The following is a 26,272-nucleotide window of genomic DNA, read 5'->3' as shown; positions in this document are numbered from 1 at the left end:
AATACTTAGCCCAGGTCCCTCCACATGTTAGCAACTAATAAGGTTTGTAATTATTAATCTTTTGGCTATCCCACCTGGCTAAACATCTTTGCATAGCGGCGGAGGTTGAATTATGTCTCCCCCCAAAGACATGCCAAAGTCCTAACCCACCGTACCTGTGACCTTATTAGGAAATAGGGTCTTTGCAGGAGAAGAGACGCAGAGAAACACAAGAAGGCCACATGACCATAGAGGCAGCGATTAGAGTTAGTGACCACAAGCCCAGGAACACTTAAAATTGCTGGCGACCCCCAGAAGTTGAGAGGCAAGGAATAGATTCCCCCTCCGAGCTTTCAGATCTGTGAGAGAATAAATTTCCGTTGTTTTAAACCATCCATTTTGTGGTAATTTTTTATGGCAGCCCTGGGAAAGCAATACAGACAGCATGAAAATCAACTCCATGGTCAAAGACTATGAGGTTTAGCATTCATTTATCTTTTACGTAATTCAACAGACATTGCTCTTCTCTCTGGTAAATCACATGATCTGAGTTAGTTTTCACTCCTTGATTCTGACAGAGACCCTTTAGGGAAAATCCCAACTGAGGGACTATAATGTACAAAAAGAATGAAGAATCTTTGAGGTTTTCGGGATATCACTAGATTCTGCAGACTGTGCAGTTGACGTTGGCCTAAACCCGCAGTACCCGCCCTTCTCTGCTCCTCCTGGGAACACGCAGGTGACAGGTGACGTTCACCTGTCCTGACAGACACCCCAGGGCAGCGGTCAGACGCAGGAACGCAGCAGCTGCAACTCTCCCACACGAGAAAGCACGCCAGAGTAAAAACGGAGACGCGCGAGCTTTCATTAGAAGACAACCCTGAACATTCACAAACGCAGGCTCCATGACTTTGATCGGTAACAATACGGAAACAATCAGACGTCGGATGCAGGATTGACCTTTATGATTCCATAAATACACCACCTCCAGAATTCTCCAAAACTCAGCTCTGGTCATGTTACTATCCGGCGCCGACACCCTTGGATGTTTCCCTGGAGAATAAAGCAAAAGTTAAATTCCTCAGCCCCCAGAGTGAAGGAAGTCAGAAAGAGAAAAACAAATAGCGTATATTAACGCATATATGTGGAACCTAGAAAAATGGTACAGATGAACCGGTTTGCAGGGCAGAAATAGAGACACAGATGTAGAGAACAAACGTATGGACACCAAGGGGAGAAAGCGGCGGGGCGTGGAGCTGGTGGTGTGATGAATTGGGAGATTGGGATTGACATGTACACACTAATATGTAAAAAATGGATAACTAATAAGAACCTGCTGTATAAAACAAAACAAAATTTAAAAAAAAATTCCTCAGCCCCGAACTCCCCAGCCGAATAACGATAAAGAACCCAAAGCAGGAAAGGAAGTGGGTCCGTCTTCTTCCCTTTCACTTCCGGCCGCGGCGTCCCGCCCCCATGACGCAAACACGCCGCGCCGTAACGTGCGTCATCCCGGCGCGCCTCCGAGGCTCTCGGCGGAGACAGAACATGGCGGAGCTGGGAAGGGTTGCAGTTCGCGATCCGGATTCGCTGCTCCCTGGGGGCTTCTGGGCGGCGGTGGCCGTGTGGGTGGAGAGGCCGCAGGTGGCCAACAAGCGGCTGTGTGGCGTTCGCCTAGAGGCCCGGCGGAGCGCCTGCTTGCCCCGGGTCGAGCATTCCGGCCCCCGGCCGAGCTCAGGCCCCGAGCCGGAGGAGCGTGCCCCGGCGGGATGCGGGCCCAAGGAGGGGCCGGGACACGGCCAGTGTTTCCCCGAGGGGGGGCCGGGCCCTCGGCCGGGCGCAGTCCCTGAGCAGGGCCCCCAGGAGAACCAGGGCCGGCGCCAGCAAGGGGAGGACCAGCGGGAAGCAGCCAAAGCGCCTCTGCTCTCTGGGGCCCGTGGGCAGCCCGGCAAGGCTGGAGCCGGGGAGGGCGACTTCCCCGCCCCGGACCTGGATTCTCTCTGGGACGATTTCTCCCGGAGCCTCGCCAGCGGCAATCGAGAGATGCTAGCCTTCTTCACCCGCTCCGGGGCGGAATCACAGCTAGAGGCTCAGCACGAGCTCGACGTGATTCTCAGAACCGTCATCCCAAAAATGAACGCGCATTCTTGTGCTCCGAAGAGAGAAATAGTCGTGCAAGGTAAGAGTATTTCTGATAGTGGCAGGTGTCAAAGATACATAGAGCCGGACACTAGTGAAAGTGGCAAGGATAGGTTTTAATTGGTAATGCACTATCACAGTAGGGGGAAGAGTCCAGCGTGAACTGAACTCCACTGCGATTTGTGCAGAGGTGACTGGGCTTTTTACAGGGAGAATGAAGGAAGAGGATGGAGCGGTAGAGCCCGGGAGGTGAAAAATTAACCAGAAGCAGGAAAGGTGGGGATCAGTCCCTGTGACACCATCTGGGTTTGCTAACTGGTGCCTGTGGATGTTAGGACCTCCCCTCCCACAGAGGCGGTCCCAGGGGCTCTTGCTCAGGTGTGGGCTGGAACAGTCTATTCTTCTCTCAACCTTGAGTTTTTTCAGGTGGGCACTTTAAGGGGGCCTAGGGTCATGCTAGGGATGTGGCCTTGAGCTGTGACAATGTTTGTTCAGGTCTTCATAGGCCAAGGTTGAACCCTAATTGAGACAGGCCTCAGAGGAGCCTGCCTAGAGTTTGGTCCCGGGGAGAATCTCTCGCAGAGGCTGCAGTTAGATTAAAAACCAGCCAGTAAGTGAAAAGGCACTAAAGGCACTTAGTCTGCCAGTTTCCTTGCCATGCCCCAGGGAGGTTGTAGATTTTTCATTGTTTTTGGAGGGGGCACGTAGAAATGTGACTCCTTAGTACAGAGGGTGGGGTTGTGGATTGGGGTGGTGTCTGGAAGGCTTGGGGAAGATGGTGAAGGAGCGCTGGACCATGAGTGGTAAAGGGATGAGGGAAAAGGCCAGCTCCTGGGGCAGCTCGTGGAGGCCTCCCTACATCTCAGAGCCGCACCCGTGCCGAATTTGACTCACGCTCAGAGCCTCATTGACTTCCCCTGCTGCTGCATCTTTTCTGCCTCTAGCTGGAGACGGTTCTCAGCTTTTCGGGGCTCACATGGCTAGACGGGGCCCACCTGTGTAGTCCAGGATACTCCCTCTCTCTTCCGAGGTCCATAACCCTCTTCACATCTGTAGAGTCCCTTTTTGCCATGAAACAACTCCGTGTGGTCACAGGTTCTGGGTATCAGGGTGTGGGTGTCTCTGGAGGCTGTTCTGTCCACCACAAGCAGCGCTGCTGAATTACTACTGGTGGCTGCATACCCCCTCCCCGCCCCCCAGTACTGCGGGCCTCTGTGGCCCTGTAAGACTCTTCGCGGGTGTTCCCTCCTCCAGGAGGCCCTCGCTGGCCCTGCTGCCCAGACTAGTTCAGGAGCCCTTCCAGCTTTTACCACCTTTGAAACTTCACCTCTCCTGGCCTGAGGAGATGAGCGCATCAGTGCCCACGAGGCCTTCAAACGTGGATGTCTGCATTCTCACATGGGCTTCGCAGAAGAGCAGGGCGGGCTAAGCCTGTCCTCTTCCTCTTGGTGAGCACCGCTCCTCCACGGGGGGGCCCTTTCAGGACTACGCTCAGCTCGGCGCGGTGCAGGCTTGGGGATGGGCCGTGGCCAGGACGTTCGCTGATGTAAATCGAGTGGGGAAAAGCCCTGGGGGTTGAAGGCACGGTGGATTCAGTACTGTTTTTTTAAGACCGCTTTTGATGAGACTCTGAACTAAGCACTTTAATCGATTATCCCTATCTTTTTCCCCCCAGATGTCCTCAATGGAACCGTAATTTTTTTACCTTTGGAGGAAGACAGTGAAGGGAATTTAAAGGTTAAGACGAGCAACGTGTATCAAATTCAGCTCAGTCAGAGCGAAGGAGAATGGTAAGGACCGAACAACTTATTCTTCTCTCAGTGATTGATGCTTTAAATCAATGATGTTTTTAAATTAATGAATTAATTATTTTGGGGGGGCTGCGTTGGGTCTTGGTTGCTGTGCGCGGGCTTTCTCTAGTTGCGGCGAGCGGGGGCTGCTCTTCGTTGCGGTGCACAGGCTTCTCATTGCGGTGGCATCTTTTATCGCAGAGCACGGGCTCTAGGCGCACGGGCTTCAGTAGCTGTGGCTCGCGGGCTCTAGAGCGCTGGCTCACTAGTTGTGGCGCCTGGGCTTAGTTGCTCCACGGCATGTGGGATCTTCTGGACCAGGGCTCGAATCTGTGTCCCCTGCATTGGCAGGCAGATTCTTAACCACTGCGCCCCCAGGGAAGTCCCCAGTCAGTGATTTCTTTAGGCAGCTGTAAGATTCCGGTCACCAAGGAGCAGCAGGGACTCCCTCTTAGGCGGTTCGGGTTTGTGGGAGCGTGCTTTCTGGTTGGCATTTCCCTGACGCGCCCTTGTTCCTGTTGGCACTGGGTGCTCACAGCCTGGCTGGAGGGCCCGTGCATTCTGTGCAGCCTCGATGGCTAGTAGCACCTGGTTCTAGCACCGGATCCAAATAAACACAGTGCATTCGTTGTTCTGTTATTTCTTACCCCTTGGTAACGGGTGGTAAGTGGAACCTTCTTTTTCGTTGTCCACTGAGGCTCACGGGGTCTTAGACGTAGCGGGTGTTCTGTGATGTTTATCATAAAAGCAGCAGTTTCACCCGTTCCCTTAATTCCACGTGGTGTTTGGGCCTGTCTGGACAGTGTGAAATTTGACTTACTTCCATTTGGTATTTTTTAAATGAAAAAGTCAGAGGAAGGTTAAATCGCTTGCTGTTCTTCTGCTGGTGTTTTCCTGAGAGCCACATGCGTCTATTCTTTCCAGACAGCCTTGGGGATGGGCTTTGCACGTGGTTTCCTAGGGAGCTGAGGGCTGCATTGGGAATAGCTTGGTTTTGGAGTCACGTAGACCTGCGTTTCCCCACCAGCATTGAGCTTGGGTACGTTGCCTCTGTGGCCCTCAGTCTTCTCATCTCTGAAACGGGTTTAATCATCTTTGAGCCCCCCAGGAGGGGCCTGGGCCGGGCTTCCCAGGGACCTGTTGTAGGCTTACACGCTGGGTGGGGTACTCAGGGTCGGCCGGGGTGAAGCCTCTTGCCGGTTGTTAAATGCTCCCCAAGGGGCCTTGCCCCGAGGCCCTTTCCTCTCCCCTGGAGAGTGAGGGCAGACCCCGTGGGAAAGCCGGGTGTGCCCGTGTGGGTCACCCAGGGGGTGCCGATGGCGGAGCTGCGGGGTGAGCGCTGGAGGCTGCTGTCCCCTCGCCTGGTTGGGGAAGCCCGGCCCGAGTCCGGCCGCGGCAGGCGCTCAGTGTGGTCGATGCGGTGGAATCCCAGCCCCTGTTCTCCATGAGCTTCTGAGTGCCTGGGTGGCTACTCCCCATCTTTCCCGGCTGACATCTCCTGTCGTTGCCCTGCCGGGCAGCTGTCACCTGCATTGCGTTGGGAGCTGGCCACACTGTGGGGCCAGGTATGGGGCCTTCTCAGCAGAACACGAGTTAAATGGACGTCTGGTGGTTGCCACCGTGGGATGCAGCACTCCTGGTCCGTGCTTGGCTTCAGCAGGACTTCGGTGTGCCCACCGTGTGCTTGTGCTGGGCAGCTGGGGGTCAGCAAGGCCCGGGAGAGACAGGTGAATGCTCTAATGCCAGGTGGTGCTGAGTGCCGGGCAGAGAAGTGAGAGGTGGCTCAGGCCTCTATTCCCGGTCCCTTCATTGGCAAGGGCAGTGCTGTGCCCATCGTACCAGGGTGGGCGGGAGAGGCCCCTGAGGCCTGAGCGGGTGAGGGGGTAGCCGTGATGACCCCGGTGATACCTGGGAAATAGCGTGGGGCCCAGGAAGAGCAGAGGAAAGGCCCGAGGCCATCAGCCCCAGCAGGATAGCTTCCGAAGGGAAGGGACGGGAAAGGTGAGCGTCTTGGGGCGTGTTTCTCAGCGGACACTTGGCACCTGTTACTTATGGGAGTGAGCTGTGTCCCTTTGATGCGCCTGGTGGCAAAAGCCTGACAGTCGTAACTCTCACCAGACCGGCGACCCCTTGCCCCTGCCCCTGGCCCGCGCCTGCCTCCAGCTCTGCCCCGTCACCCAGCCGCCTGTGCTTCTGGACGCCACCTCCTTTTCTGTGCGCCAGCAAACTTGATGCCTCTCCCCTTCATCGCACTGCCTGGGCCGCAGCCTCGGTGGATGTGTTGTCGTGACCTAGGCCCGCGGGTTGCGCGTTTACTCGGCGCCCAGACAGCGAGCGCCCGCCGTGATCAGGCACTGCTGGGGCCGGGGTCGAGCGGCGAACAGAACAGACAGGGCCGCAGCCTCTGCATTTTGGTGGCAGAGGACACACGGTGACCTAGAAGGACTGTGAGCCACAGGGACTGTGTGTGTGTCCTCAGCTTGGTGACCGAGCGCTCAGCTTCCTGGATGGGAAGTACTCGGTGGACCAGCGTTCTACATCTGGGTAGCACATGTGAAATGTGTAAACCCTAGGACAGTTAGAGCGATCCGTAAACGTTTGAGCCTCTAGCTGATCGGTGCATGAAGCGGGAGGCGAGAGGGACTTTGTCGTTGGGCTGATGGGCGGGAGGCGAGAGGAACTTTGTCGTTGGGCTGATGGGCGTCGTAAGATGTGTAAATGCATTTTAACAACGTTTGCAAGAGAGGAGGAACTCTTTCTGCTTTTTAAATGTGTTTTTCTCTGTAGGATGAAAATTCTGTAACTAGTTCCAGATTGTCTTGGGTTTGGGGTACCATATTTTGTCATCGTAGCTGTCTTAATTCCTCTCTTCTTTTGGCAAAGAAATGTGTAATTTGAAAATAAGAATTGAAACCAGCTGTACTTACTCATATCTCTCTTATTTTCAAAGGTTCATATCTGTTTTAATTTTCTGTCCAGAAAGATGGCATTCAGATGGCATTGTGTATCCCAAACCCACCTGGCTTGGGGAAGAGCTGCTGGCCAGATTGGCCAGGTGGTGTGTGGAGAGCAGGCAGAGTGGGTTCAAAAGCACCCTGTCCCTCATTTCCATCATGAAGTACAGCAGGGTTCACCAGGCGCTTAAAGAGAAGTATAAAGACATGACCAAGGTAATTCTGGGCAGAGACGTCTGTGACTTCCCCCACCCCCATTGAAACGAGGTGATGTACCAAGCTGCTCCAGGTGACGTCGTTTCGCCTGTGAGGTACGAATGCAGACATTAAGTCAAAACATACCCACCCAGGGCCCCACATCGCAGCCTGGACTTTGACATAGTTAGGGATGCAGACCATGAAAACATTGGCAGTTACGCTGTGGAGAAGGATTTGGTTTTTGTGTCTTGCTTTGTTTTGGCACGTTACTATTTTTTTTCAAGAGAACAAAAGGAGAATAATTTAATTTAAAATAATGGAATATTTAAATACTAAGTTACCATAATTCTTTAGTATAAACATAAAGGTATTTGAAGAAAATATATGAAAAATTAAAGTACAAAAGCACATACTTCCAAAAAGGAGACCAATTTTGTAAAAGGTCCTTAACTTGAAGATGTAAAAACAAGGTAACCACAAACATCTGTGTATTCACACCCAGCTTAAGAAATAAAGTATCACAAGCATGTCTCCATTTATTGTGCTTTGCAGATATTGTAGCTTTTACGAATTGAAGGTTTGTAACGGCCCTGCACGGAGTAGGTCTATTGGCGCCGTTTTCCAACAGCGTTTGCTCACTTCGTATCTCTGTGTCACATTTTGGTAATTTGCACAATATTTCAGACTTTTGCATTATTATTGTGTTTGTCGCGGTGCCCTGTGATCAGTGGCCTTCGATGTCACTGCCGTAACTCACTGCAGACCCAGGTGATGGTTGGCATTTTTAGCGATCAAGTATTTTAGTTTTTGGCTGCCCCAGGCGGCTTATGGGATCTTAAGTCCCCAGCCAGGGATTGAACCCACGCTTTCTGCTGTGAAAGTGCTGAGTCTTAACCACTGGACTGCCAGGGAATTCCCAGCAATAAAATATTTTTTAATTAAAGTACATCCATTGTTTTCTTAGACGCAGCGCTATTGCACACTTAATAGACTACTCTGTAGTGTAAACGGAACTTTTATATGCACTGGAAAACCAAAAAATCTGCGTGACTCGCCTTACTGCAATATTTACTTTGTTGGGGTGTCTGGAACTGAACCCGCAATATCTCCGAGGCGCCTGTGCTAACAGAGTTGAACCTACTTTGTACTCTTCCTGTTCGTATCTCCCTCCCTTCTCCTAGAAGTAACCACGGTTCATCGTTGCCACGTGTTTTTGTGTCAGTCCCCTCTTGCTGTGTAGCAGAGCATCCCCCAGCGTCTCAGGCATTCCTGCTGGGGCTGGCTGGCCTCGGCTGGCCTCGCCTTCTCTCCCAGGTCCTGGCCTAGCGCTTCTTCATTATCTTACTGTTTAGTACCTTTAAGAAGGGACTTCTTTATTCTTCCAGCTTTTAAAATTGTCCTTGGCGAGATGGTTCGTCCAAACTCTCTAATCCACTAGACTGGAAACAGAAATCTGAACGTTTAGTATTGGCCATCGGTTTTTTTCTCATCTGCCAAACTCGCGTTCTGCACGTTACTGATGTTAGTAACGAGGCCTCACACGTGCACAGCCAGTATTTTCTAGTTTCACAGTACCTGCTGGTCATCCTGCGTGGTAATTAAGGCAGAGTCAATCCCCGCGTTACAGATCGGGAGACGGGGACAACAGCTGAGTGACACTCCTGACAAGTGACGGCAACTCACTGACAGGCCAGAGGGTGCAGCACTGACCTCCTGACCCCTGCGCCTTTGCTTCCTCGACCCCCCCCCCCGCCCCTCATTTCCTTGTCTGTCGTACTTGTCTAGATAAGTGACGAGGGTAGCATAGCTCAGCATTTTCCTCTGATGCCCAGCGGCCCCACCTAAATGTCTTACAGACAATGTCTTTACTCCACAGTCTTGCTTCAGACTCCACACACAGATGCGGTGAAAACTTACACATGCCCTTGCAAATGTTGTAGGTGTGGCCTGAAGTAACTGACCCTGAGAAGTTCGTGCATGAAGACGTGGCTCTTGCTGCCTACCTGCTGGTAAGGCTGAGCGGGCTGAGTTTAGGTGGAAGGGCGGGAGGTTGCTCCGGGTAGCTCAGGACTTCTACAGTTCTGTTGGCCAGGGTTGGTTACACAAGGGATTTTTTTTTTTTAACTTTGCATGGTGCTCTTGCATGAATGTAGAACGAGTCTGAATTGTGAAATGTAACGTCAGGAATTGAACTGAAGCAGTGCCTTCCTGATTAGTAGTCAGCGCAGAACACGGAGATGCTGGCTGCGTCTGGGAGCTGCCGTCGGGGCCCATCTGATACGCACATGCCTACCTAGCAGTCCTTGCGTTCAGTGTTTCCAGTTCTAGACCTTCTCGGCTGCCTTGCTGACCACCTGGATCTGGGCAGGCCTTTAACTTTGTAGTCTTGATTTTCTCATCTATGAGATGTTTAGAGGAGATACCTTGCAATTGCCTTTCAGCCGTAATTCTCTTAATCTTCGAAATAACATTGCTTCTCAAAGTATACAACACTTGAAGAATTGAGAGAATGCCTGAAGGAACTGACAGTAATGTGTACAGCTCTTGCCCAGAGATGACCACGTGAACGTGGACTCTGGGTGGAAGAAGAAGGCTTTGATGCCCGCGCAGCATCCGGCCAGGGCCGTGGGCAGATCCCGCCTCGCTCTGCTCACCCGGGCATCACATGCGCGGACGCCCGGGGCCTCGGAGGAGGCCGCTCCTCCTGTTGTGGGAGAGGATCTGCAGTTCCAGGTGGGGTTGTGTCTGAATTACTCTGGGGTGAAGTGAATCACAAACTGACTTTGGTTTTTTTTTTTCTGTTTGCTTAGATTCTATGGGAAGAAGAGAGAGCTGAGCGGGGAGAGACAGCCAGGCAGTGCTTTGTCGACCTCGGTTGTGGGAACGGCCTCCTGGTCCACATCCTGAGCAGAGAAGGGGTAAAGCATGCTTGGGGCCGTTTCTCGTACCTTCGCTAGAGCGTCTTCAGGCCCAGCACAGGGTCTTTCTCTGCTGGTCCGATCGGGATTCAGAGGTGGCCTGGCTGTCGGCATAGTGGCTGGTTGCAAACTCTGTGGGGTGGGCAGCTTGTAAACAGGACCAAAGACAGCGGTCTCGTGAGACTAGAAGAGGGTTCTCAGACACTCGGCCTGCGGAACAGCACGCTTTCAGCAGCTCTGATGTTTTTGTTGTCAGTATTTTCTTTGGAAAACCCACCATTTCAAGGCACAGAGAGGGGAATAAAGGATAAGGTGGGTTCTGCCCTAGAGAAGTTTAGATTCTAGCTCAGAGGACAGTCAGGCACCCGTGTATTGTATTGATACACATACACATGTAAAACTGTGATAGTCAGTCTTGCACCCATTTTCTGGATTGTGAAGTAGAGGCATTGAGAGCTGAGAACAGCCCCGGCCCTGGGAGCAGTTCAGGACTCGCAGGCGTCAGCTTTCCCCCGGCGTCTCGTGGCGTCTGGCGAGGCCAGTGCACTGGGTGCAGCAGCGCCGTCACCTGGCCCAGTGAGCTTCGTGCTTGAGAGTGACAGTGGGGATTGAAGCCCAGTCGTGGTGACCCGAAGGCTGGTTTTCTTGTGACCGTAGCATCCTGCCTTATGGACAGACACATTTGTCCTCACCTGTGGGACTTTGGAATGGGGTTGTTAGACGGGGCTTTCTGAGGTGCTTTGTAAAAGAGTGAGGCTGCAGTTGTGACCCCTGTGAACAGGTTGTCTGTGGGGTGTTAGCGCATCTGGTGGTGACTAGGAGCCAGTGGGTGGAGACATGGGGGTGGGGCCCCGGGAGAGCTGCGTGTGGTCAGGGTGCGCTGGATGAGAACGACCCTGAGGACGAGGCTCGTCTGGGGGCTGGAAGAGAAGGTGAGCCCGAGAGCTGAACTTGACCAGCTCAGAGGAGCTGGCTCCCTTTCCGGGCAGGCGTATTTCCCAGGGCTGCGTGTGGCCGTGGAGGTGTTTGCACGCCTTGGCTCTGTTCCCCTTCCCGAAGCCTCGGCAGCACAGGTTCTGTCTGTGCCCCGCAGGACGCAAGTGTCTGTTCTCAGCAGCCGAGGAGCTGAGGGTCTCCTGCACTTAACGCAGGGGGTGATACCTGCAGAGTTTGATCTGTTCTTGCTAATTTATTGTGGTGTACTGACCTGGACCTTTGATTCCTGAAATTCCTCGTTTCAGCATCCAGGCAGAGGGATTGATGTCCGAAGACGAAAAGTTTGGGACATGTACGGACCAGAGACGCACTTAGAGGTACTGGCGCTGTCCCTGCCCTTGACCTCAGCGCGGTTATTTGAAGGGGTGTCTCTGTGTACGGGCCAGTCAGAGATGCTCATAACCACAGCAGTCCACATTCGTCTCAGTGCCCTGAGACTGTAGGAGCGGATGAAGCTTTAGACCTCCACAGCCTTCTGGTTAAACCGAAGGAGGGATGCCGGAGCCGGAGGCGTGTCTCCTCCCCCGGGTCTGCCGCAGGCCCTTTGCATCTCCTGTGGGTGCCCGAGGGGGCTATTGGCTGCCTGGGTGGCGGGGGCGGAGGACGACCCCTCCTCTGCATCTCCTCTGGTGCCTGGGACAGGCCGCATGTTCAGACTTCCGCTAGGCAGTGGGTGCCCACCCTGCCAGGACCGGGCCGGGGCAGGGGCACCATGGGCGGTCCCACTCTGTGAGCAGCGTGGCCAGGAGTGGCCTCCAGCAAGACGGCGAGCCGGCGAGGAGTCGGAGGAGGGGAGCGCAGTGGAGTGGCCGGACCGGGCTGCACACGTGCAGCCGTCCAGCGGGGACGGACAGCACACCTCGCCTCAGTCGTGACCGCGGGGCTGCAGGGAGCCCCGTCCACCCCGCCGTGGTCCAGAGCAGCTCCGAGCCATCAGAGAGGGGTGTCTCCTCCGCAGCACCCTGTGGCAGGTCAGGGCTGTAGCGTTTCCCGGCGTTGGTCTCTAAGAGCCCAGGCCTCCAAGCCGGCGGGGGAGCGTGGCGGTGGGGCTGCACCCTTGGCCCCGGGGCGCCATGGGGCCTCTGCTGTGCAGCTGCCCGCATCGCCTCTAGACCCTTTCCCCGAGCGAAGACGCGCGGGGGTGACCGGGACGCGACGTCTCATCCGCCCGAGGGCAGGATGCCGACTGGAGAAATGAAAAGGGCATTCGCTTTTCGTGGTGGAGAACGTCAGGAATATACCGGAGTGGAGAGACGCCCGCGTGCCAAGCCCCAGCAACTCATCGGCCGCCTCAGCGATTCTTTCGTCTCATCCCTCCCCCTCCCCGACCACAGCATCAGCCCAGCCGTGGTTTCCAAGCAGATCTCGGGTATATCATTTCATCTGTGAAAAGAAAACGAAAGTTTCAAGACTTATTTGGATATTTTCTCTTTGCCTTTCTATTGAAGTTGAGAATATTATTGCAAAATATAAAAACATGGGAGGAAGGGAGGTTCATTGCAGCTGCCCGACAGCTTTTTATTTGCTCAGTTTCTCATTATATATTTATACTTTGTTCTATGCTATAAGAGTTTACATTTGCTTGTATATTCATACATTACAATAAATTAGAACATTTAAAAAAAATCTCAGGTTTGAGGAATGGTGGTAAACCAGATGCAGGACCAGGGGAGGCTCTGCAGCCACATGCACAGACCACGTGTCCTCACACAGGTAATAGAATTGGGCTCTGAATTTCGATGAGGCTGATGATCAAAGCTAAGGGAATAACGTGGTTGATTCCCAAATCCCCTGTGTCCCGGGAGAAACAGCAAAATGATTTCTTTGGGTAAAAAGTTCACACAGCAGTTGAATAGGCTCTGTTTAAATCATGACCCCAAGGAAGAGCTGGCTGGCACAACGTGCCCCTTGGAGAACAGGTGGAAGATTCTGGTTCTTTATTCGAGGTTCCCTGTGGAGTGGGGGAAACCCCACCCATCACTCAGTGAAGGCCTGCTAGTAGGAGTGCTGTGTCTCACCTCTTCTGCATTTTTTTCTCGTTACACCTGGACCTCTGGTCGCCGAGCTGGAGGAAGAGTCCTGCATCTTCCCGTGTTAAATGTGAGGGTGGAGGCTGGCAGGTAGACAGGTAGAGCTTTCTCGTCTAGCATGTTGTTGGAAAGAAAACTGTAAACGTGGTAATTACTAAGCGTAATTCGTTTTTGTAAATATAGACCATTTAAAGGGGCAGGCAAATTTAAATGTAGAATGGGTGGGAAGAAAGAATAAATAGTATTAATATATGTGAAAATAGAAGCACATATGCTTATTCAAGAGCCAAAAAGATGAATTTAAATTCCATTTTTATATCCGTCAGCTTTGCAAAACACTCCTGTGGCCTTCAAAGTGAGGGTTAACATCGTGTCTTCCCCATTTGTTCTGACCGAGAACTAACACGTCTGCTTACTTGCCGTGGGGGTTCATTCTTCAATTCTAAAATTAGTGGATTTTGAGTGGTTATATAGTCTCTCTTTCCAGTTTTTTTTTTAACCCTTTGTTTTACATTGAAGTATAGTTAATTTGCAGTGTTGTGTTAGTTTCCGCTTACAGTCTCCAGTTCTCACTGACATCTTCACCATTGAGACTGTTGACTTTGATAATTAATGACGGCCTGCTGATTAGCAGAAAGGATAAGGTGTTCACTTAAAGTTCTTAAATCCTCAAAGCAAGCTGTTCCCAGCTTAACTACAGAAACGATCACAGTGGTGAACATGCCTGTTCAGTGGGTGAAAACTTGCTGTCTGAGAGTTCACAAAAGGTAATAATAGTGTGATAGCAAAGGCTGGTGCACACTTCTGCAAATTCTTCCTATATTTTCTCTTTTCATAGATGCGCTCATTCCGCGGGTTGTGTAAGTGCATCAGGGTCTATGTCAAGTCAGCCTCAGACCTCCCAGCTTTCCGCTCACTCCTCTGCAGGCCGCTTCTTGCCCCTCCTCCTGTCAAAAGTAAAGTGGTTCACATGTCCCCTGTCTCCTTTAGGTGTCTTATATTTATGTAAAAAGGCTATTTTTAATATCAAAAGAAGATGAGCGTCCAGAAGTGTTGTTGGCTCATCGGCGCAGCGATGATGCTAAAAGTTGTCAGGAGCCGTGCCCTCGGGCAGGCCGGGCTGGGCACACACTTCCTCACTCCTGGCCCAGCTTCCGCCTTTTGCAAATGAAGACCTGCAGCCCAGAGGGGCTGAGACCGGGCCGGGAACAGCTGCGGTTCTGCAGGGGTGGTTGCGTTTGTTGTTTCCCTCCGTGCTCTGATTCTATTTACTACACGTTCAGTCTTGTTCTGTGTCTTTCTTGTAGGAAAGTGCAATCACGCCAAATGATAAGACCCTCTTCCCGGACGTCGATTGGTTAATCGGAAACCATTCCGATGAACTAACGCCATGGATACCTGTGATTGCGGCCAGGTGAGTAGGTGGAGGTGTTAGCACAGTGGTGGCTGGGGATGTTTTGTTGCCTAAACCTCGCTGTCCAGAACCGTAGCCACTGGCTGCTTGGGGCTAACGCGTACTTGAAGTGTGGCTGGTCCAGATTGATGAGACGATAATCTGTTGGATATATTGGGTTAAATTTAAAATAAATTCCACCTGTTTTATTTTGCTATTGGAGATACGGATACTAGAAAATATAAAATTATGTATGTGGTTCACATGTTCACATTATATTTTCGTTGTGATTACTTCCACAGTGTTTATATCCAGTGTTGAAAGGTGTGTTTTTCCTGATAGCAGGAGGGTTTGTCTTTCAGAGTAGAGACCTCTGCTGAAATGTTTTGTCTCAGTTTTGGGCGCTCTGCCTCGGGCAGACTTCTTTAAGATGCGCGTTACCTTGCTGCCCTTTCACGTTTCATTGCCGGGTCTCTTTTATCCAAGGTTCTTTTGGACTGTTCTATTTATTTATTTTTTTAATGCCCTCCCCACCCCTTTTCTTTTAGGTACAGTTGATTTACAATATTATATAGTTTCAGGAGTACAACGTAGCGATTAAAAATTTTTTGGTCATGCTCTATTGGTAGTTATCATAAAATACTTCCTGTGTTCCCTGTGCTGTACAGCATATCCCTGGGGCTTATCTGTGTTATACGTAGTAGGCTGTGCCTCTTACTCCTCTACCCCTGCCTCGCCCCTCCCCGCTTCCCTCTCCCCGCTGGTGACCACGAAGTCGTTCTCTGTATCTGTGAGTCTGTTTCGTTTCGGTTATTTTCATTCGTTTTGTTTTGTAGATTCAGCAGACAAGTGATAACGTACAGTATGTGTCTTTTTCTGTCTGACTTCATTGCACTAAGCATAACACCTTCCAGGGCCATCCTTTTGGACTGTTTTAGAATAATATAGGTCAAGGAGCAAATCATCATCTTTTTTTGCTTACCTCTGAAATTTCCTGTCCAACAGCTGAAATCTCCAAGTACTTGAGAAAGTTTTAGATTACAGTTGATGATCATAATTGCAATAGAAAAAATATTTTTAATAGAAGTAATTAGATTCATATTTTATTGAAAAGGTGCTATGCTGCATTGTTTCTAGAAATTAAATTGGGGAAGGCTATATGCTTCTTTTTATATAAAAAACAAAATGAGCCAGTAGCACCTCGTTTGCGTTTTCCCCGGGCACACCGTTGCTGCGTGGCTTTCTGAGGACTTTTCTTTATTGAATCTCTTTAAGACTGTGGGTTTCCATGTCGCTGATTGTCTTTGAAGGTCCTCCTACAACTGCCGCTTCTTCGTCCTGCCCTGCTGCTTCTTTGACTTCGTTGGGAAGTATCAGCGGAGGCAGAGCAAGAAGACCCAGTACCGAGGGTACCTGGATTTCATCACCGAGGTGGGGACGACCTGTGGCTTCCACGTAGAGGAGGATTGTCTTAGGATTCCTTCCACCAAGAGGGTGCGTCCTGGTCACCTGGGCTGTCCTCGGCGGGCGACACCGAGGTGTTTAGATGGAGAGCTTGGGGCCGTCCTTGTCACAGAACCGTAGACGGCACTGGGATGGTTGCAGGTGTGACTGTCCCAGAGGTGCCGTTGCTGATCCCAGCATCCCCGTCCATCACTGGCGGGTCCAGAGGCTTGTTCTGTGCCTGCAGATCCCTGCTTTGCAGGCGCTCTGGTACTTCCTTCTCCCGCCCTGTGGCAGCTCTGCAGGAACCCTCAGCAGGTCTTCATCCCTTTTCCAGAAACTGTGACTGCCCCTCGGGGACCCTCGCAGAGTGGGTGTCAGCTTGGCTTCGCTACAGGTTTCTGGCCGTAGTGCTGCCTGGGGCTGAACGCTCTAACTTCGGACTTAGGGTCCCAAATTACAGGCTGAAATGGCTTCAGAAGCTCAAAAGGATTTCCCATGTCCTCATCAAAAGGCTTATTAGTTCAGATTTGCTTGAAATGAACTTTTCCAGGTAGAAATTGACCCTTGCACTGCCTGTGACCCTGCCAGGTGGTCGGGGCCGACCTGCTTACCACGCAGGGGGCTTGAACTACTGAGAGAGTCAGGGGAACCATTGACATTGGTTTCATTAATCTCTGTTAACTTTCTTTCATGAGACTCTGTGGACCTCAGTGCTTTTTGTGAAAAACTAAACACGACAACCTGTCACCCGATCTCAGCTTGATTGCGTGACGGTGGTGAAAAGGATCGAAGGTTTGAGCTTGACTCTCGACTTGCCACTTCCTGGCAGTGCGTTCGGGGGCACATCACAGACACTCCCTGCCTGTGTCCTCACTGCCAACTAGGGAGCAGCAGCTCGCCGGCCGGTGCCGGGCCCTCGCTCGGGCTCAGCTGCCTGCGCTGGGCCCCTCTGTCGGCTTCAGGTACACTGCTGTCGCTGCTCAAGGTCGTTTGGGAAGTGTCCTTCAGGGCTCACCTTCAGAGCCTTCACGTCGTGCTCTTGCATGTCCTCTCTTTTGGCAAGTCAGTCTTCTGAGGTTGGATGGAATTTTGCTGGAGTTCGGGTCACGTAGGTACGAGGATCCTACCGTTTTGATGTTTGCATTTGCTATTCCGTTACTGGTTGCTGGAGACCACGGAGCATTGCTTAATCTCTCCGAACCTCAGGTTTCCTATAACTGGAAGGTTCGGGGGTCAGGTGCAAGTGCGGTGTCCACACACAGCAGCTGTTAATTGAGGACTGATTACGTGCCACGCCTTATTCCACGCGCACAGAAGTTGTCACCTGCCCGAGATCACACATCTAGCAGGTGGCACAGCTGGAGGGCAGTGAGGGATGGCTCTGACGCAACCAGATTCGCCTTCATCGGGTTCAGGCCCGGAGAGGACGTCCAGAGACGCTGCACCCACTGCAGCGTTGCCAGACGGGGCCTGGCTCTCCCCGGGGCTCCTGAGGGCAGCCTTCGTCTGGACGTGCGAACGGGGAAGGGGACAGCGTGAACTGGACATCCCCGCCGTGCCAGGTGCTCTGCTAGGTGCACACGTGCTCTCCTCACTCTGGCAGCGCTGCCCCTTGAGAGCCCTGCAGGGTTACCGTCAGGGTCTGTGTGTGGGGCGGAAGAGGGGTGCAGTGGGGTGCGGCTGGTTGGCTCAGTAAAGGTGACCTTGGTCTGCCGTGTTTGTTAGGCGCTGTGGAAGTCAGGAATGAAGCTTCTTGTGGGCTTTTGCTGATAGTATATTAAGTCATTGGTTGGTATGACTTTTTAAAATAAGGATTCCTTTCATGATAGGTGTCGAAGACTTTCGTGGAATTTATTCTCCAGAACAAGAGAGTTCCCTGGAGAACGCTGAGATACTGTTGGAACCTGCTGAAGTACTTCCTGTGCTCTTTTCACGTGTAGGTGTGTCTCATTGGGAAATCCAGAACATACCCGCCCGCTGGAGAAGATTCTGTGGACGAGCGGAGAACCCGCTACATTAACAGCAGGCAGGGCGGTCCTGTGAGCCCACCTGGCCAGGTCCCTGCCCCTCGTCCACCCGGGGCCGCCGGTGGTGCCGATGGCCCCGAGGGGCATGGAGCCCTGGACGCCGGGGCCGGGCACACACTGGAGTCCCCCGCCGAAGGACTCTGGCTGTCTGGATTTCGCCCCAGAGAAAAAGCCAAGCGCGTGAAGAACTGTGCCGCCCTCCCTCGAGATTTTATTGGCCGAGTGGTTTTGCAAGTGGCGAATCTGTTGTTGGGCAGAAAGCAGTCAAACGTGACAAGCTTTCAGAGCAGCAGCGCGACGGCCTGGAGTCGGGGAGGTAACGGGCACCCTGGGTCAGAGCAGGAGCGCGACGGCCTGGAGTCGGGGAGGTAACGGGTGCCCTGGGTCAGAGCAGGAGCGCGATGGCCTGGAGTCGGGGAGGTAACGGGCACCCTGGGTCAGAGCAGGAGCGCGAAGGCCTGGAGTCGGGGAGGTAACGGGCGCCCTGGGCACTGGCTGGGCTCCAGGCAGGGGCTCTTCTCTTCTCAGAGCCAACTTCAAACTGCGGTACGCGGGCCTCTCACCACTGTGGCCTCTCCCGCTGTGGAGCACAGGCTCCGGACGTGCGTGCAAGCTCAGCGGCCGTGGCTCACGGGCCCAGCCGCTCTGTGGCACGCGGGACCCTCCCGAACTGGGGCACGAACCCGTGTCCCCTGCATCGGCAGGCGGACTCTCAACCACTGCGCCGCCAGGGAAGCCCCCTTTAGTCATTTTTTAAATATTTATTTGGCCGCACCGGATCTTAGTTGCCCGCCTGCGGGATCTTCCTTGCGGCGTGCGGGATCTTTAGTTGCAGCAAGTGGGCTCTTAGTTGCGGCAAGCATGTGGATCTAGTTCCCTGACCGGGGATCAAACCTGGGCGCCCTGCACTGGGAGCGTGGAGCCTTAACCACTGGACCACCAGGCACGTCCCTGTGTGGTCATTTTTAATTAAATGTCAGGAGGAGTCTTCATCATTTTTGTCACGTCGTTAGGAGTGTGCACATGGGCTGAGGGAAGGAGCTTGTTGGTGGGCTGCTGCCCGAGGGTGCTGTAGGGCTTCCTGAGCAGCCAGGCGCTCGCCCTCTGAGTTTTGGGGTCACTGGAGGAGATGGAGGCCCCACCCTCAGCCTGTTGGGGATGCTGCCCGCTGGCCCCGTGGGTGGGCCGGCCCAGGGAGCGGTGAGCAGTGGGTCCTTCTCCCCCCACAGCGTGGATGGTGCTCTGCTGAGTCTCTCTTCATCCTCACGCCCCTCCCATCCCTTGTGTACGTGTGATGCGGCAATGCCCTCGAGCTTGACCCCCTCCAGGGGTCACCTGACCCTGGGAGCAGCTGGTTGGGAGAGCCTCTCTGGGGACCCGGTGGCGGCCGTAGCCAGTGCCGCCCTGGTGGAGGGGGCTGACTGTCCGCATAACTGCGGACAAGGCCCAGCTGCCTGGGGAGTTCTGTGGGTCGGCACCCCTTCCTCGGTGCGCCCTGCAGAGGCGGGCCAAGGTGGAGAGGGAGGATGCTGCCTTGGGGCTCGGAGCGGGGCCTCGAAGGGCTCAGGGTCCTCGGACCTGCGGGCGGCTCCGAAAACATGGACTCTGACCTTTAATTCCCAGGATGGTCCTTTCCTCTGTGGGGTGCTTTGGGAATGACTGCGCCCAGGAAACGCTGGCCTGTGCCTGGGGTGGGACGCCCTGATAGTGAGCAAAGATGGGGTCTCTACCTGGGCTCAGTTTGGGTGGGTAGCGGTGGCTCCGATGATGATGGGGTCTCAGGCCTGCCCGCCCGTTGGAAACGTCGGAGAGCCGGGGTGCCGTCCTCCCCGGGTGGGTCTCCAACAGCCGGGCTGGTCTGAGGTACTCCCACTGCCCCGCCCGGCGTGAGAAGCCTATCCCGGCAGGGGCGGGGGGTACCCTCAGCCTCGCAGCTACACGCTCCGCCCTTGGTCACTGGACTTAGTGACCCCTGCCCCAGCGTCAGGCTCGGGACCCCCAGTGTGTTTGAGCCCTGAGCGACGTCAGTGAGCGGGTCTGTCCCCAGGACCTCACTCATCCCAGGCTGGGGTCTACCCTCTGCCAGGCATGGCGGAGGGGACGCCGGGTGGGAGGTGGCAGGCTCGGGACACGCGCACGTGGAAGGGTGAGAGGCAGCGGTGCGGAGCTGCACGTGCGAGCCCGCGTCGTGGGGCTCTAGGCTAGGGGGTGGGGGAGGAGGGCAGGCTTCTGGGCCAGGATTTAATTTTCCCCCGGACTTCCCGTCTCCTCTCAGAAGGGGTTCCAGGTGGCTGCGAGGCGGGCTTGGCACGTGGAATGGCAGTCCCCGCCCCGAGCAGCGGCTGGGCCACGCGGCAGGGCTGACTTGCTGTGTCTGGGAGGCTCGGGGGTCAGACACGGCGCGCGCGGCCTGACATCTCAGGTGCGATGGCTCTGCCTGCGGAGTTCCGGCAAAGCTGTGGATTCCGTTTAACTCAAGTTCTCACGTGGGGGAAACCCTGTCTTCAACAGGGAGCCTGTCCTTGGCGGAAGTGGCCGGGGAGCTGGACAGGGAGACGCTGCAGAAGCTGAAGCGGGAGTGCGGGGGCCTGCAGACGCTGCTGAGGAACAGCTCGCAGGTGTTCCAAGGTGAGGGGTGGGCCGGGCCTCCCTCGGTTCTCAGCGCCCGAGGACGGGCTCCACGCTTCCCGAGGCAACGAGAAGCTGCTCTCGTGCAGATTCTACCCCCGCCCTCTCCTGCCTTTCCCCCCCTTTTTTTTTAATGAAATAAACCTTATTTGAGAGGAGTTTCAGAGCTAGAGGATAGATCCCCTCACGTGCATCTCAAGTCGCGCAGGATGTGGGTTGCCCCTCTGCTTCTCTGATGCTGCCAGCCTCTGCCCGGCACCCCCGGGCCCAGCCCCGCCGCGTCTAGGACGCGCCCCCTCCTCCCACGCTGGCAGGGCCTCCCGTCGCTGGGGAGCTTTTCCGGGTGGAGCTTCAGTACTTGCTGTGCTTTGGCCTCTGGCTGAGCTCCCAGCCAGGCCCTGGGCCTAGAGGAGGGAGGCCTCCCTACCCCGGCCCGTGTGCCTGCACTCCCCCTCCCCACACACACTGGCGCCCCGGGATCCAGGTGGGCGGAGGGAGGAGGGCCCGGGGCCTGCGTGCTCTTCCACGCAGGCTGCAGAGCGCTGCAGAGCGGGGCGCCGCCGCCCCTGCCCTCCTGGAGTTTGCAGCCTGACAGGGAGGGGAGACGTCGCAGATGTTGACATGGGCACCTGGGGTTCAAGAAGTTCTGTGTACACATCCGCCAGAGGGTCCATAAGTCGTCGTGTTTGCTTCTTAAAGCTTTTTCCCCTTTGTCTTTGTGGAAGTATTTTAAAGTACATCCCATCTGACATGCTAGTCACCCCTAAGTACTTCTGTGCGTGGCTTTAAAAATAGTGGGTGTCTTCTTGCATCACCCTAGTGTCGTAGGTGACATTCTCGCCCAGGGAGGCCTGGCCTCACCTCAGACAGGCATCAGGAAGGCTTCGCTTAGGAAATGACATCTGAGCTGGGACTTGGTGAAGTGAACAAGGAAAACACTTCAGGCAGAGGGAGCAGCGTGTGCGAAGTAGCAGGATGGGGCCTTGCTGAACGGGGTGGGGGCGGGGTAGGTACGGCTGGCGGGCTGCAGCCCCCTGTGGCCGTGAGGGGGACCTGGGCCTCTGTGACGGGCAGCGGCGCGCTGACTCGCTGTGGTGGTGGGAGGAGCAGGCCCAGCTGCCCCGTGAGCTCGTGCAGGCGGCCCGAGGGGCGCCCGGAGAGCAGAGCCTCGGGCTCAGCAGCTGCGTGGATGCAGAGCGGGGCGTCCGGCAAGGAGGCCGTGCCTGCCTGACCCCCCGGTCCGTGCTGGCGGCTGCACGCCCAGATGACAGCCTCCCTGTCCCCACCCGTCCCCAGCGCCCGGCGGGTGGGTGGGCACTCCCTTGGGACAGGTGCCTTGGGGGTCTGTGTGGGGAGGGGTTACGGGCCCTGCTGGGCCTGAAGGCCTCGTCCCGCGCCCCCGGGATGTGGGCCAGTCCCTCCCCCCGCACCTTTGTACTCCTGCCGCCAGGATGGTTGCCCCGTGACGGGGGGCGTGGGCGGAGGGACCGCGCACGGAGATGCAGAAGCACATCTGCCCACTCCTCGGCCTGTGCACCTCCTCGGGAGGCGAGTGCTGCCGCCTTGCGGCCCCACCTCCTCGTGTGCACCTGAGAGCTCCGTGCGCGCCGCCCGTGTGTGCACCACCCCGAGGCACACACACCTGTACCACCTGCCCCTTGTGTGTGCACCTGAGAGCTCGCGTGTTCACGCCCGCAGCACCGTCGGGGGCCTTCCAGAGCTAACGTTGGTTTTCATTTCCGCTTGACCTCAGTCGGCTAGATGCTGCTGTTGCTATGGCAGTGAGCCCCGCAGTGGAGCTGGCGGGTCCAGGGTTGGGGGCTGTGGAGGGCAGCCCACTGGCGGGCGGAGAGGCAGGGGGCGGGTGGGCCTTGCGGCTGGGAGTCCCTGCCCAGCTGGGCTGCACCGCGTGGAGCTTTCGTGACTGACATTCGCTGTGCCCAGGGGGCTGCTCTGCTTCCTACTGTTCCCAGCACGGTTTTCTGTTTGGTTTCATGAAAGAGTGTTCTTTTCTCCCCCATCGTAAATATGCATGTGTGCGATTGGTTTTCTGTGTGGTTTGCATCGCTAAGCGCGTTTATTTTTGGAAACGCTTCTGAGTACGAGGCTTGGGGGTTGAACTCCAGTAAACATTCTACACCCAGTCACGCAAAAAATAAGCACCAAAGCTGGGTCTTATCTCGTAGGAGATTTTTTTTAAAACTAACATGGTTAGTTTTACACGAGTGAGGAGGTGAAAAGAGTTTCAGATGCTTCAGTTCCACCTGCCCTGAGCACCTTGTGGGCTGGGCACGCGCCCGCGCTCAGCCTTGAGGACACGGACGCAGCTCAGCGAGGTCGGTCCCTGGCCCAGGGTCTCCGGCGAGCTTGGGGGCTGGGCCGGCCCCCCGGGTCGAGAGGGACCCTGAACTGGTGCTGCTGAGCGCGCCGCGCTGTCCCGGTAAATTTACCTCCCTAGTGGGATTCTGGAAGAATCCTCAGCCGCTTCCTCAGGACACTGTGGCTCAGGTGACGTCTGTGGTCAGAGACAGCGGGGGAGCCCGAACAGCAGGTCCACCGAGTCTGAGGGACTCACGCTTTGGGGAGGAAGTGGGCGCACAAATGTCGGGTGAGAAGTGAGTTCCGTAGAGCACATTTTGTGCCTGTGATTCACTTAAAATCGGGAAGTCTGCTGGTCTGGCCTGCCAGCCGGCTGGAGGGGCGCAGGCAGAGGGCACGGGCCTGCCCAGACTGGGGGCGGGGGCCTGTCAGCCGGCCTGGCCCCCCCCGCAGGGCCACCCCTCATCACCAGTGCCTGCTCCACAGGCCCTACGAATCCTGCCTGGGTCCCCTTCCCCCGACCCTGCAGGGATTGCTCCGGAAACGTGGTACGGCCGGTGGAGGGCCCGCTGCGAGACAGCCCGCCCTGAGGGAGCGTGGACGGGCCAGCCTCTGTGGAGGGTGAGGGTCTGCACTTGGCTTTGGCCCCAGTGAGCCCCTCACCCTCTCGCCCGGACTTCTCTTGAGCCTGTCCAGGCCGTCAGGGGCTCCTCGTCTTTCTGGGGCACCCACGGCGGGAGTCTGGGGGAGTCTCACCTCCCAGGCTCCTTTGCACACGGCTGGGGTGTGTTGTTCCTGGCTGCGCCAGGAGGGGCTGCTGTGGGAGCGCCTGTGGAAGGCGGTGGCTGCTTGCCCAGCTCCCGGGCCAGGGCAGCCGAGCTCTCAGTGTCTGCCTCGTGGGAAGCAGGGCCGGCCTGGCCCTTCCTCGGTGCTTCTCGGCCGCCCCCTGAGGGTGAATCCCTGCGTTGTGTCCCTCGTGCGGAGAGGCACCTCTGCGGTTCCTTCCTCTGGTTTCAGGGGACAGTTTTCAATAAGCATCAGTCTGCAGAGACAGACAGTCTCGTGTTGCTGCAACACGAGGCAATTTGAAAGCGAAATCCAAGCGTGAATGCACACTTCCAAGTTTTCCTTAGAAGCTGGAGAGCCAGGTTTGTTCAGCAAGCTTCCTTTATTTCTGCCGAGCCTTTCCGTCTCCAGGCGGCTGTACAGCTTCCAGGGAAAAGCAGGACGGGTTTGGTTGCTCTGGCCCCGTCCCACGTGGGGGTGTTGGCGTCTCGGGAGGAAGCGGCCAAGCGGAAGCTCCCAGCGCGGCTTCAGCCGAGTTGGGGCGACTGGTTCAGGAGGCGTTTGGGCGGCCCCGGGCTCTCCCCGTGCACCGCCCTGGGGTCCTCCAGCCGCCCAGCTCTGCGGCCACCCCGCCCACACAGGTCCCCCCGCCTCATCTCAGCCCCCTGCTGCTCTGTGAGGGCCTCCCGCCCTGCCCCTGCCGACAGGGCTGCCGTGCCCCTACCCCCTACTTCCCGTTTACGTCTGGGGGCTCTGCCTGTGACCCTGCTGGCCCCCGCAGCCTGCCCCTCGTCTCCACCTGCCTGGACAGGGCCTCTCCCCCGCTCGCTCCGCTCCCTCCTTATGATGCGGACGCGTGCCCTCGAGGGCCAGTGCCGCCACGCGGACGTCCTGCCCGCGTCGGGACCACGCTCGTGGTCGGTGTTGGCCTTGTTCCACGAGCCGGTGCCCACGAGTGGCCACGCCCGGGTCCCGTCACCAGCAGGACCTCAGGCACCAGCTCTTTGCCGTCCACCTGGCGTGCGGCAGCCCCTCCTGATGGCTCCCAGCCCCAGGCGCCTGCACCTGGTCCTTGCTCCCCTCGGCCCCTCCCTCGTGCCACGGCCCGGGATCCCCGCGCCTCTCCCCCTCCCGCCGCCGGGCCTGCGGGGGCTGCGTCTCCTGTGGCCGCACCCCGGCCCTGGACAGCTGTCCCCACAGAGCCCTGCCGCCTGCCCAGCTCGCAGTTCACGCCTCGGCTGTGTCTTTTCTCTTTGTTCCCAACCCCAGTTGTGAACGGGCGAGTTCGCATCCGCGACTGGAGGGAAGAGAGGCCTCGGAAGGAAAAGGAACCAGAAGCAAAACGGAGGCAGTTTTCGGAAACGTTCAAAACCCGCATCTGTTGGTTTTTCGCTCATCACCCTGACGGTTGTGTTCTGCCTTCCGACCGCTGCCCGTTTGCCCACGGGCCTGGGGAGCTGCGGCCAGCCACCACCAAGAAGAGCGAGCAGCCTCTGTGAGCTGCTCCGCCTGCGGGAGGCCTGGGGCGGGGAGGCCGAGCCCGAGGGCAGCTCCCAGCTCCCCCGCGCTGCGCTTCTGCCCTGGTGGCGTTCAAGGTCGTTTTCCTTCCTCCTCGCTCCAGCTTCTCACAGGGGACGTGCTCACGCCCCACTGAAGCTACAATCACTCACACCTGCCCCCGCCCCGTCCCAGTGCTGGGTTGGTTTTAAATGTGGTCGCCCTTAAATGTGTTTAGCATCTTTACATTGGGGAGAGAGAGTGACAGTCTCGTGGTGTCTCGTGGCTCAGGAGGTGCGGGAAGTGCTTGAACTGGCCCTTCTCCAGCAGGGTGGCCGTCCCCGCCAACCACTAGCCGCTCCGGGGTTGGCCGCCTCCTCCTGCCGTAGGTCTTCTCCCCACAGATACCGTTAATTCTCATTCCGGGAAAACAAAAATAATCCCCAGATCCTGATGTGCTTCTATTTAAAATTGTGTTTGTAGTTTTACACAAAAGGCCGTGTCGGTGACACTGTTCTGCCCCTTGATTTTCCGTGGAACGTAGCCGGCGGCCTTTTCCTTGTGGACTGTTCCTCCTGCGGGATTCTCCGTTCATTTGTGAGAGATGAGAAGGAACCCACTCCCTTCCGCTCTGTGCAGCATGGCTGGGACGGGGGCTGCCGCGGGGCACAGGGCCCTGCGCTCGGGAAGCCCTGGTCAGCTGGGAGCCCCCGGTGCCAGGTCGAGGTCAAGGACAGGCCAGCAGGCGCCTGGCCAGCCTCCAGGAATGGGCAGAGTTGGCCGGGTGGGCACATGGGCTGTGCCTGACTACCAGCCGCCCAGCCTCTCCCTTGCGTGAGGCCCCGCGAGGACCTCCTGGAGGGCCTGAGTGGCTGCAGTGACACCGCTCCGGCCGTGGTTGGCTTGGCCTGTGCAGATGGAGCCGTTCTTTTTTTTTTTGCCGCACTGCGCAGCATGCGGGCTCTTAGATCAGGGATGGAACCTGCACCCCCTGCAGTGGGAGCTCGGAGTCAACCACTGCACCGCCAGGGAACTCCCAGATGGGGCCATTCTGACCAGTGAGGTGGGTGGGGGACCACTGGGGCTCCCGGGGGCGGTTTCCTGCCTGTGGAGACCCCTCCTGGTGTAGCAAGTCAAGGGGGCAGAGCCAAGCTGGGAGGAGCCCAGGTTCG

General features: G+C 56.1%; 1 protein-coding gene across 1 annotated transcript; it reads left to right on the top strand.

Moving 5' to 3' along the window:
- The first annotated feature begins 894 nt into the window (after nucleotides 1-894).
- TRMT44 (tRNA methyltransferase 44 homolog) lies at nucleotides 895-26,018 on the top strand. The gene is made up of 11 exons (XM_079921067.1): nucleotides 895-2,158; nucleotides 3,794-3,908; nucleotides 6,859-7,078; nucleotides 9,001-9,069; nucleotides 9,871-9,978; nucleotides 11,220-11,291; nucleotides 14,312-14,418; nucleotides 15,708-15,891; nucleotides 17,784-18,186; nucleotides 20,382-20,498; nucleotides 24,873-26,018. Exons 1-11 carry the CDS (start codon nucleotides 1,456-1,458, stop codon nucleotides 25,100-25,102), a joined length of 2,328 nt encoding a protein of 775 aa, XP_079777193.1. The 5' UTR covers nucleotides 895-1,455; the 3' UTR covers nucleotides 25,103-26,018.
- The last annotated feature ends 254 nt before the right edge of the window (nucleotides 26,019-26,272 follow it).

This window comes from Stenella coeruleoalba (assembly GCF_951394435.1).
Source record: "Stenella coeruleoalba genome assembly, chromosome: 4".
NCBI classification, from domain to species: Eukaryota; Metazoa; Chordata; class Mammalia; order Artiodactyla; family Delphinidae; genus Stenella; species Stenella coeruleoalba.
Note: the sequence above shows the minus strand (reverse complement) of the source record. Positions and strands in the feature narration are given on the sequence as shown.

What these genes read in the sequence shown, in the direction of transcription:
- TRMT44 (XM_079921067.1), top strand. Translation starts at nt 1,456, where the DNA reads ATGACGCAAACACGCCGCGCCGTAACGTGCGTCATCCCGGCGCGCCTC. An exon ending in GACCAGAGACGCACTTAGAG is followed by an intron (nt 11,292 to 14,311) that starts GTACTGGCGCTG and finishes TCTTTCTTGTAG; the next exon opens with GAAAGTGCAATCACGCCAAA. An exon ending in CAGCTCGCAGGTGTTCCAAG is followed by an intron (nt 20,499 to 24,872) that starts GTGAGGGGTGGG and finishes TCCCAACCCCAG; the next exon opens with TTGTGAACGGGCGAGTTCGC.